At 58.9% G+C, this 11,490-nt stretch overlaps 4 protein-coding genes across 4 annotated transcripts; 2 read left to right on the forward strand and 2 right to left on the reverse strand.

Annotated features, from left to right (window-relative positions):
* Positions 1–3,657: 3,657 nt before the first annotated feature.
* On the forward strand, positions 3,658–5,901 carry VDBG_06876 (meiosis-specific transcription factor mei4; the record flags this gene model as incomplete). The annotated part of the gene is made up of 1 exon (XM_003003268.1): positions 3,658–5,901. The coding sequence occupies one exon, from the start codon at positions 3,658–3,660 to the stop codon at positions 5,899–5,901; it is 2,244 nt and encodes a 747-aa protein (XP_003003314.1).
* A 1,438-nt stretch (positions 5,902–7,339) lies between these two features.
* On the reverse strand, positions 7,340–7,507 carry VDBG_06877 (conserved hypothetical protein; the record flags this gene model as incomplete). Its single annotated transcript, XM_003003269.1, has 1 exon — positions 7,340–7,507. One exon carries the CDS (start codon positions 7,505–7,507, stop codon positions 7,340–7,342), a length of 168 nt encoding a protein of 55 aa, XP_003003315.1.
* A 1,110-nt stretch (positions 7,508–8,617) lies between these two features.
* Positions 8,618–9,199, forward strand: VDBG_06878 (conserved hypothetical protein; the record flags this gene model as incomplete). Its single annotated transcript, XM_003003270.1, has 2 exons — positions 8,618–8,941; positions 9,035–9,199. The coding sequence occupies 2 exons, from the start codon at positions 8,618–8,620 to the stop codon at positions 9,197–9,199; spliced, it is 489 nt and encodes a 162-aa protein (XP_003003316.1).
* Positions 9,200–9,595: 396 nt separating this feature from the next.
* VDBG_06879 (conserved hypothetical protein) lies at positions 9,596–11,201 on the reverse strand (the record flags this gene model as incomplete). The annotated part of the gene is made up of 3 exons (XM_003003271.1): positions 9,596–10,822; positions 10,880–11,009; positions 11,068–11,201. 3 exons carry the CDS (start codon positions 11,199–11,201, stop codon positions 9,596–9,598), a joined length of 1,491 nt encoding a protein of 496 aa, XP_003003317.1.
* Positions 11,202–11,490: the final 289 nt, after the last annotated feature.

Consider the following 11,490-nt stretch of genomic DNA (forward strand, 5'->3'; position numbering starts at 1 on the left):
TGGAGCCGTGGGTTGCGCTAGGCTGAAAGCTCGGATCGGGGGCGAGTCCAAGGTCTGAATGCCATGATGTCAGATGCAGCTCTGAATCTTTCTGGTGATGAGCTAATGACAGCCCGACTGTGAGGAATACCAGGCCATGGGAAACACTGAACCTGGTTCACCTCGGCCTGACATTTGAGCACTGGACTTCTTCTTTTGCCCAAGCTTTGACCAGAGCCAGGCCCATGTGGGGGGAAGCTGTTTTAGGGCCATTTTTTTTTCTCTCTCTCTCTCTCTCTCTCTTTCGTTTCTCTCTCCAGTAGGGATGGCTGTGAATGACTGCTGAATGCCTGCTGCTTCAGGGGATCCTGTCTGAGTGAAAGGTCTGATAAGAATGACAGAGCAAGTGGAGGCAGAGAGGAGGACGCGGATCCGAATCACCATGGCGTCATTGGCTCGTCCTGGGTCTCGGCAGTGCAGCCTGGCAGTCCCGAGGTTCCATTCGCTCCGTTTGCTCCATATCTCAATCGGCTCCATCTGCCGGGGCGGGGAGACACAGCGTTCTGCCATCTCCTGTGTCGCTCCGTCTGCAGTGGTACCTTTGCGATTCACGCCGGTGGCCGCCTTGGGAAGGGGGGGGAGAAACGCGGAAAAAAAAGCTGGCAGGCTGGGCCATGTCTGTCCGACCATGCCGGGGCGGCGCCAATAGCTGCTGGTATGCGGTCGTCGGCACAATGGAACGGGAGCTCTGGGGGAAGAAACCCAGCCCGAGCCGGCGTGCCAGACTCACAAAGGAAGGGGAGGGAAAGGACTGCTAAAAATGGGCGCCCGGTAGTGGTGCGTCACGGGCATTCCGAATGATGAGTTTTAGTGGTGGTAGTGGTCTGTGGTGGCCTGCGGTGGAGTTGTAGAGGGGCAGGTTGGCCCGAAGGGCAGCCCGGCACGGCGAGGCCACTGGGTGTTGAGCTGGGGCGCTGCTGGGCCCTCTGTTGGACAGGAATTAAGTCATGCGGGGTTCATACTCGAGCCGTGGCGAGGAGGCCCTTCCCATCGACGAGGAACATGCCCATGTGTCATGACGATCAATGTTCCTCTGTGTATCAGGCACCTGTCTCCTTGTCCTTGCCAATGGGGATGACGTGAAGTCAGGATTAAGACAGCCAGACCCGGATCTCGAATCTCGAATCTCGAATCTCACATCTCAGCAGGTGGGCGGCCAAGTCAGGTACCAGAGTCGTTGAATGAGGTCCAATGGGCGAATCAGAAATTGCACGTCGCATGCAGGGAAGGTGTGGCGGGGTTCATTGGCTGACGGCAAACGGAGACGTCCCATTGGCCCGGAATGTAAACAACTGGGCGCGTCGACGCGTCTCGGCGGCGCGTTGTAGGCCGACTTCACGCGCTTGCGGCGGCCTTTGGTGCACTCGAGTGCATCTCGACGTCGAGGCGAATCTGGCCACCAACTGGTCGGCCTTTGGCGCCCACGACCACAGCCAATCAGGCCCGAAACCCTCGCACGACGTGCAACATCATGGCCCGATGCACGTCGTGTCCGATGCCCGTCTGCCACACACAATGACCATGTCCATCTCGTCTTCTGTCGACCGCTGATCTGGTCTGGTCTCGTTAGTAGGCAAGTAGGCCAGGTCGGTCATCACGACGAAACTCGAGACGCGTCGACCATTGCAACGCATGCAGCCTATCCTTCCCCTCTCCTCCGTCGCTGTCGATCCCAGCACTAGCAGCTGCCGACGAGACGTGCGCAGGACAATCCCATTCCCACTGCGTCCACTGATCGAGATGGCGCTCCACCATCCCAGCATGCGGCACTACGCACGCGTCTGTCTTCAGCCTCGAGTAGCTAGACTCGAGGCTCGATGAGAAGGGCTTGGCTGCTAGTTCAGATAAGCCCGATCAGCGAACGCCTCTCGAAACCTACAATACCGCGTAGCACCATCTTGGTCTTGATACACTCCCCTCTGCCGCCTGCCGGTGTCCATTCGCCCGCAGTATGGGCGTGGCACGAACGCCCTCAGCTATCCATCGCTGTGACCGAGTGTAGTAGCCAGTCTGGTTCATAGTCTATGGAGGACAGGGACAAAGGGGAAAAAAAAAAAAAACTAAAAAAAAAACTACAGGCCGCTGACTGCCCTCTCCGCCCCAGTTTGCGCCGCAGAATCAGTTTTTTTCTCTTGCTGTCAAATAAATTTCCAGAATCCAGCCTTCACAAGGCACCTGAGCCACTCCACTCTGCCGCCCACTTCACGGCCATCCCCTCCGCCCACCCCCTCCTGGAGCTCAGGCCATCATCCATCATCCGTTGCCCATCGAGCGTGCCAGCAGCGTACCAGCGTGCCAACGCCAAAGCGCGTCCAGCTCTTCGTCTCGCGCGCCCACACCTTCCCAGTGCCACGACCCCCGGCCCAGGCTTCATCCCTGTCGCGCCCGGCCTTGCTCCTGCCCTGACCTGGCTTGCCTGGCCTGCTCTTCGTGTCAGCCCGCGGCGTGCTCGCCCAATCGTCGATCCCCGCTCTCTCCCTCGCCCCACCAGGTCTGCGTGCTTGGGACCTTGCAACCACTGGCTCTTCCGTCTTTTCGGGCAAGTCACGTCTGCCTCTGGCTGGCTGACCACCTTACCAGGCCCTGGCTGGTATCATCATCCCCACCCATCCAGGAAGCACACCAAGTCAGTCGAGTACCAAGGAAGTAGGAACCAGGAAGTAGCACCGTAGCAAGGCGCGGCCCAGTCAAGCACTGGCACTGAAGCAGGTAGTACCTGGGAAGGAGGAAGGCGCGCGCACCCACCCACCTTCCACCTCCCACGGCTCGCGCTTGCCCACGCTCTCATAGGCTCCGGCGCGCCCTCTGGATCATCCACGTCCACACCCTCTCCACATCCACTCTTCACTCCCGCTTCTCCGTTTGCTCTTTCCCGTCCTGCAGCTCTCCTCCTCCCCTCTTTTCACCACCACCCCCCCATCCCGTTTCCCAAACCTCCAACAGACCGAATCTGTCTCTCAACCTTTCGACTCCTTCGACTTCGACTTCTCCCACGACTTCCACTTCACTTTGCTATCTTGGCTTCCGACATCACGCGCCTCGACCCATCCTTGACTGCTCGCACTCACCGACACGTCTTTGCACTTCGCGCCACCACCGCGACTGCCTACTGTCCTCGACACATGCGCGCGCCCCCTTCGGCCAACCTACCTAGTGAACACGCACCATCGCACTCGTTCTGCTTAAAACAACGCCCGAGATCGTGATCCATCCAACCTGCTTCGCACGTCGCCCACCCCCATGGTCACAGAGAGCCCCTTGCTTCCACGACCCACCCGTCATTTCCAGAGACGAAAGACCCAGGTGAGCACATGAATCTCTTCTTTGAACCGACCCTCCCTTGATCATGCATCTCTGCCTCCCCACCCCCCCAAGCCGTGCTGCACAAGAATCCAGGAACACGGCCCGCCGACGCTTGTTCCTGCTTGATCAAACGCCCTGCCTGCCCTCTCCCTCGACATATTAGACCCAGGCCTCCGCACCCTAGCTAACCCAGAACCCTCCAAGACGACAACTCTGTGTTATCGATCAAGCCTCACCAATTCCTTCGTCTGCTAGCTGCTAGACATCCCCGACATCGAACGCTTCTCCTACCCGATCATCCGTGGTCGAGTCGACATGGCCAGACCGACACGTCTTGCCGGCGGCGCCCAGGACAACTTTCAAATCTTCCGTGACGACTACTACGAAAATTTAACCCCCATGATGAGCCACGCGCCGATGCCCGCCGTGGCCAAGCCCCCTCGCAGGCCCCTCGCCTCCTCCAACAGCAACGTCGTCCTCAACCCCCCTTCCTCCTCCTCGTTCCGACAGTCGCCCGTCAAGGGTGCTCACATGAACAGCGCGCCATTGACCTCGCTGCAACCCGCACAGAGCAACCGCCTCGGCATGGTCACAATGGCACCGCCATTCCTCCAGGGCCGCCAACACGGACTCTCTTCAGAAGAAGCCCTATCTCTCCCAGTTCAAGACGGTCGCCCAAAAACCCGTGACCGACGCGAGCTTCAACTACGGCAAGAAAACGTGCAGCCGCAACTGTTCCCCGCGCCTCCTACGATGAACTTTGACACGTACTTTCTCCCGTCGCAGAAGACCCCTGGGAAGCGTGGATTGATGGATGCCGCTCCTATCAAGGAGGCAAGACCTGTGAAGAAGGCAAAGCTGGACGAATTTGGTCTCCCACCCTACGACTCCTTCCCGCCCATCACCGATGACGGCAACAAGCCCGGACACAGCTATGCGCAGCTGATTGGAATGGCCATTCTGCGATCGCCCCTCAGGCGTCTCACGTTGGCCCAGATCTACAAATGGATCTCAGACAGCTTCAGATTCTACAAGGCCGAAGACGCCGGGTGGCAGAACAGCATTCGCCACAACCTCAGTCTTCACAAGGCGTTCATCAAGGTTGAGCGACCCAAGGACGACCCGGGCAAGGGCAACTACTGGACCATTCAGACAGGCATGGAGCAGCAGTTCATCAAGGAGAAGCCCACGCGTAAAACGGCCTCGACGGCCGAGAACCTGCCCGTCATGTCCACTCGCCTCGAACCCTCTCGCCCCGTCTCGATGCCTCTGCCCGAACCAACGCTGCCCCCGCCTGCGCCCGTCAGCCGCGCCACGCTGCCGCCGCTCCCGACCTCGCAGGCTACCCTGCCCGCCGAGATGTCGTCGGATGCCACGATTCCCATCTCCGATCCCGCCGGACCCGAAGACGGCGCCGACAAAGGCCCAGAGTCGGAGGCGCAGTTTGAGCGTCACCTGTACTCACCCATGCCTGCCGCCATGCACTCGTCCCCTCCTGTCCCTCGCCATATGGGCTCACAAAGCCGCACGCCGCCTCCCGCAGCGGGGGTTCTGGCTACATCGTCGATCAACCGCTCACACAAGCGCAAGTTTGCTTCCATGGACGACAGTGGCTACATCTCTTCTCTCGAGTCTTCCGCCATGAGGTCCACGAAACCCGGCCTGCTGACATCTGAGGCTGACCGCCCTCGCTCAAAGCGTGGCCGCACCAGCCGTGAGGGTCGCGCCGAGACGGAAATCGCCAGGCTCCGCGCTTCTTCCTACGACAGCCCCAGCAAGGGACGCTCGTACAACGCTCTCCCTCCTCCTTCTTCATCGCCCTTCCGCTCCGCCGAGGGACAGATGCTCCCGCCTCTGACACCCGCCATGAAGCTGAAGGCTCCGCAACGTGCGCCGCCCTCGGCCTCGCCGAACACCAACCTACAGATTCACCGTGACCAGGTCCGTGCCATGTTGCAATCACCGCTACGGAAGATGACAGGCGCTGGCGATGAGAGCACGCCTTGGAGTCCCGCTTTCAATCTCGAGCACTCGTTGTACGACTTCAACAGCATGAACTATCCCGACCTCGACATCTGGCAGGACCTGGACGAAGGCATGTTTGCCGGCGCAGCCGCCTATGAGTCGCCCTGCAAGAAGTCGACTAAGCGCCCCCGCATTGAGCGTACCCAGTCGGCGAGTGCTCTGGCCGACCTGACCAGTGCGCCTAACGGCGCCGCGGTGACTTCGACACCTTTCCTCAAGGGATCCGAAGCCATCACCTGGGAGACGCCAAGCAAGGTGTTCATGGGACTTGACTCGTCACCCTCTAAGCCCTACAGCATGCAGTCGCCCAGCAAGCGTGCATCCCCGCCTAAGATGGGCTCCTTTTACGATATGCCTCCCGATGGCTTCTTCCCTAACATTCTTGACGACCCGAGCTTCCTCATGGAGGACAGCGAAAACTACCCTCTCGACATGTGCCAGGGCTTCCAGAAGATCGGCTCGGGCTCTCAGTCAACAGAGACCAAGGCGCCCGCGAAGCCTGGGCTCCCAAGGAGCTACACTACCCGCTTCTAACGAGCGTGTAGAGCCTTGTAGTTAAAAACGGTGACGGGAGGTGCCCATTTTGCCCGGCCATCCGCTGGAGATGGACACCACTTTTCTTTTACGACGCAACGAGACAGACGGCACTCGCGACACCCTCAAAGGATCAAATGCTTCCATGGGGACGGGCAGCAGGGCCGGCCCACACTATTAGAGGGTGCCGGATGGGCTTCGCGGCTTTCCCTGCTGCCTATGATACTTTCCTTAACTATTCCGAGTAATGACGATAATGACGGATGGAGGAGACGCACAAACACTTGAGTATGGCTCGATGGATGGATTGCATGATGCAGCACGCACGGAAGCACGGAAATTTGATTTTTTTGTATGTTTGATTTTCTTGGGGCCTGTGGAACACTTGGACTGGCCTGTGTCTGGATTGGATGAACGGCTGGCGTTTGCGGTTCCGGCTGGTTTTGTGTTTGGCTTGGCAAGGAAAGGACTCGGATAGGCAACGGTGATAGCATCGCTGGATGTGTACAGCTGCATTCTACGGATGGGGTAGTTTACTTGTCTTACACGTGGACTGATTATTTTGACTATGGTTTTCCCTCTCGTATAGGATTTGGCGCAGGGTAACCTGTTTTGACATGATGACGTGATGTGATTTGGACGTCTGCGGGCTTGACATGTCCGCGGTTGACTCGATTCTGATCGTTTGACACGGTCTACTAGCGACTTGACATTGGGCAACCTGACTTCCCCCCTTGCTTTCGAAATCGACGCTACACAGCCCCGAGTCCCCTCGCACCTCACCCAGCCCGTTGGTGGCATGTTGGACGCCACCGGACGCCTCGTCACCCACGCGGCTCGACGCGAGCATTCAATAGCTCTTCAGCAGCAGCGACCAGTTCCTGCACGGTTCATGCACATGGGGGAGTGAACGGATGAGTCTCGACTTGCTCTCTCTCTCTCTCTCTCTCTCTCACTCGCTCACTCACACGCGCGCGCGCAGTCTCTCTCGGCGTTATGGAAGGGGTATCTTTGTTCAAAGCACGGGCTCAGCACACGGCGTGGCCTCTCTATATAGTGATTGTTTAACCAAAAAAAGGCGCGCAAAAGCAAAATCGCGCCGCAAGTGACGCCCGACTGCGAACGCCTGTTTCCCGTCGAAATCCGTACAAAAGAAAAAAAAATCATGTCGAGAGACAAATGGGGGCAGGCCCGTGGCGCATGTCGTGGGGGTCCCTCGGTAATTTTTGAGTGTGTCGATTGTGTCGTCGTTCGGAAGTCGAGTCGGAATTCGAGAGAAGCAAACGAAACCAGGCGCTATTGGCCGTGGTCTCAGTTTGCCATCTTTGATGCAGCCTATGGTGCAGCCTTTGGTGCAGCCTTTGAACGCTGGCTTCGGACTGCCTCGACGACATCCACGTCGCGGAGCCTCACGACAAGCACGCCAACCCGCCCGCCCTCAGTAGATGCCCATGCGCGAGGCCCAGCCGCCGCTCTCCTTCTGGTTGACGTTGATCTGGTAGGGAAAGGGATTCGCGCCCTGGGCCGTGATGGGCGGGATGTGGTCCTTGTGGGCGTTGGCGTGCGTGACGATTTTCATGACGGTCGTGAGGAGGGTCTGCTCCATGGCTTTGCGGACTTTTGCGCGTTCTGCTCAAGGGGAAGGGGAGGGAGGTCAGCATGACAGCCATCGACGGGCAGCAACTTTGCTCCAAGGAACATGCCGAGCGAAGAGGGGCATACCGCTCTCGGTCCGCGGCTCGGCGACGGTGACCCGCACCGTCCACGTCTCCCAGCAGGCTCCTCCTCGCCGCCGCGACCGACGAGCCAGGCCTTGCGGCGGCGGCGCTCGAAGAACTGCACAGTCACTTGGCCGCGGCCGTCGGCTGGGGCGGCGTCGAGGTGGCGGAGGCGCTGGTCGATGAGCGTCTCGAGCTCAACGTCGTCGACGTGCGGCAGCGTCAGGTCGAGCACGTCGCGGGTGCGGGGTGTCAGGGCGGGGAAGAAGCGGTGGAAGAAGATTGTATGTAAGATGCCTTTTTTTTTGTGGTCGTCTCCGGTCAGCGCGATGTACTTGAGAGTGCAAAAGAGTGCAGAGGGGGGATGCAAGCCGGGGGTTGTTGGTGATAGTTTGAGGTCTACAAAGCAGCGACCAGCGGCAGCAGCGTCATCGGAGCATGACGCGGGGTCCGGTCTAGGAAACGGCGCGAGCGGCAAAAGAAAGCAGACATACCTTTGACAACATCGCGCACTGAGGCCGGGTCGGCGAAGGCGTCTAGCATAAATTCGGGAGGGCTTCGTTGATCCATGGTGGTCGCGTCCAGTCTCTGTGTCGCCGGCGAAGGAGCAGCAGCAGAGGTCGTGACAAAGACGGACATGGCATTGGGCGAGATGATGGGAGGACGGAGCGACGGACAGGCATGTGGGCAGGCGGGCAGGTGGGCAGGTGGGCAGGCGGGCACGGGAAGGGATGAGGGGCGGGCGGGGTGGGGCGGAGGGATGCGATAAGGAATGCAAAGTCGAGATAGAGCGCCCCGAAACCCTGCTTACAGCATGAGCAAGCTGCTTACAGCAATACAATGACCTCAGATAGATGCACCTATCGGGTTCCTGCAACCAGCGAGCAACTGCGAAGCTCTAGACCACGCCCATTCGCGTGTGTGTGTATGTATATGGTGTGTTGCGAATAGTAACCCCCTTCATCAAGAGCAGCTCTCCCAGGACCACATTGCCCGTCATGGACACTTCAATACCCACCCAGATCGCTGAGACGGTCCAGACAGCACACATCAACCGCGCGCCCTCGCCGACGCACGACCTCAATCCCTCGACCGCCGCTTCAGAGAAGCGCCCCGTCGACATTGATCTCGACCTCGACTCGGCGTCCGATGACGGCATCGACAACCTCGAAGATGACATTCCCTACAGCGTTCTTCGCCCGCGACGTCGCTCCCACAACCTCCCGCCCATGCCCGACCTGCGCTTCGAGCAGAGCTACCTCAACAGCCTCGCCAAGGCACAGTCATGGCAGGGCGTGGCATGGATCACGACGAGGGACCAGGTGCGTGGCGCTCACAGGGGGGAATGCGCAGGGTTGACCAGGCTCGACGCTTGCAGCAACTGGTGGGAGCATTGCTGACACCTCAGTGGATAGGTCTTGATGCCGCTGGTGCAGGGCGTCGTGTACAACCTCTTCCTTCTCGGCTGGCAGAGCTGGAACCGCAACGCACAGATCCATGGGAGCTCCGTCGGGGCGAGGGTGCGCAGGTGGTGGTATGGCGTCAACAAGTGGGCGATACCCGCCCCGATCAGGAGGTAGGGACTTCATCACAGGCCTAGCATGAAGGGCACATGCGGTCAGGCGGCAGCCGGCACGGCGATAGAGCACGGCCAGTATTTCAGCCAAGGCAAATAAATTGGCAAAGGGCAAAGGGCAAAAGACTTGTATTCATAGCATGCTACTAAACACCATCGCTCATCGCGGTGTTTTCTCTTCCAAGTCATGAAACCACTACGCACGCACCCTGCGGCATTGGTCATCGTGATAATATCTGATTCGCCTTAATAGATAGGAGCCATACCCGGGGCGCCTTGAGCTATAGACCTCGTGAAAACACGGTAGGCCTCATCCGAACCGCCCGTCCTTTCCCCGTAAACGCCGTTCCACGCCTCGGTGAACAGAAAGCTCACATTCTTCAGAGAGTCGAGCCATCATTCACAGGCTCTTCTCCGGGCTTCCCCTAAAAGCCAGGGATGTGGGACCTGGCAGAGCCACAATCTCAGGTTCCGGTGTGCGTTCTGTCTGCAGGCTCTTCGGGGTCGGGACCTTCTGGTCATCGGGCTTCTCATGTCGAACTTCTTCCTTGCCTTCGGGAGAAGGCGTCAGATTTGTCGCCGTTGCGCCATCTTTAGGGTTTGGTCGCTTGACCTTGAGCTCCACTATTAGCTCCTGTCGCGGCCGGTCTTCGAGATCATCTTCCACCATGGCCTCGTCCTCGTCGACATGGTCATCGTCGTCCTCTTCGCTTTCCTCTGGCTGATGGTCATCTGCCTCTTCCTCGTCGTCGCCAAGGTCAGGCTCGACGAGATCCCCCTCATCGTCCGTCTCATCGGCTGAGTAGCCTCGGGACCTGCTGCCCCGGGCCCTGCCATTACCAGCATAGTTGACTGCCGCCGATCGCCGGGGTCTGCCATTGGCGTTGACGCCGCCGTCTTCCGGATCGTCTCCTTGCACACTAGGCGCGGCACTGCTAGTGCCCTCAGCCTCCAGACGATTCGGCGCCCGTACTTGGCGGCCGCTCGCAGTCGTCAGGGGACCCGCAAGCTCGGTAGGCGTGTGTGTACCCGTATTACGAGTCGATCGGCGCGTAGAGTCGGTGAATGAGCCATCCTCCTCGTCCGAGTAAGTGTACTTGACGCGCTTGCCACGTGTGCGCCCCTCATACAGAGAGAAGCCAGGTGAAGGCCGCTTGAAACGATTCCTCTGCGCTTGGCGGTATTCGCGTCTACGGCGTTTCTGGTTCTCGTCAGCAGCCGAAAAAGAGATGGCCGGCCTCGCTTGGTAGCTTACCTCTTCTGTAGCCTCGAACCTGGGAACGGCCGCAAGCATCTGTTGCGCTAGCTTCTTGGCTTTTGGGCCACCATCCTTCGTCTGTAGCTTCTCGGCCAGTGCGTTCAGCTCTTCGATTGACCCAGCAACAGAGATCCAAACCCGGTTGAAGCTTGCTGGGTTGCCCTCGCGATAGACTCGGAAGGCCGTGTCATCCAGGCCCTCGACCAGAAAGTAGCGTCTCTTGTCACTATCAGAGCCCCACGGCTGGACGGAGAGTGGCTGGTTCATGTCGTCTTCGTGACGATTCTGTTTGTAAGACTTGATTATGATGGCCTTGATAGCTTCGGAGGCGGAGAGAGACCAGAGGATCAGAGCGCGAAGTATCTTGAGCTAGTGGAGCACTGTATCAGCAACGAGTTGCATAGAGGGAGGGCTCATTATACATACCCTCTGCACATTGTTCATGTCGTTGAAGGTGACGCCGCCAGACAATGGGCTCTTGCCTTCCCACGCTCGAGGCCACTGGTTCTTGTGGCTACTGATAGCATCCTCCAACGCGCGCATGTAGTGGCCGGGCCTATGATCTGATTAATGATATTGAAGGGTACCGACTGGGGCAGGGGCAAGTGGCATACTTGACATCCTGCTTGCGGTTGAGAAGCAGTCCCAGCACGGCGCACAGGAAGTTTTCAACCCGCTGGCCAGGCGGGCTGTCGCTGATGTCAGTCTCGAGTTCTTGGGGGCCAAAGTTGGCAAGCGACTTGGGCATGGCTTCGTTGAATCGGCTTCGGAACATGACAATGAACTGGGAGCGCAATCGCGAATTAGCTACGTGACATTGGGACGTTTGCGCACGCGCATATTGTCGCGTCCATCGCGACAAGACATGCGACGCGCTGAATACATACAGCAATATCAGGGTTGTCGGCCAGGACGAATTCATGCGGAGGTGATGGCGATCGTTTACGGGGAGGTGGCGATGCTTCCTTCTTTGTCGTCGCTTTTTTTGCCCTTCGCAGGCTTTCGGGAAGGACCTTCTGAATGCCTTTCTTGGCGGG

This window comes from Verticillium alfalfae, genomic scaffold, assembly GCF_000150825.1.
Source record: "Verticillium alfalfae VaMs.102 supercont1.8 genomic scaffold, whole genome shotgun sequence".
In the NCBI taxonomy this organism is placed as follows: Eukaryota; Fungi; Ascomycota; class Sordariomycetes; order Glomerellales; family Plectosphaerellaceae; genus Verticillium; species Verticillium alfalfae.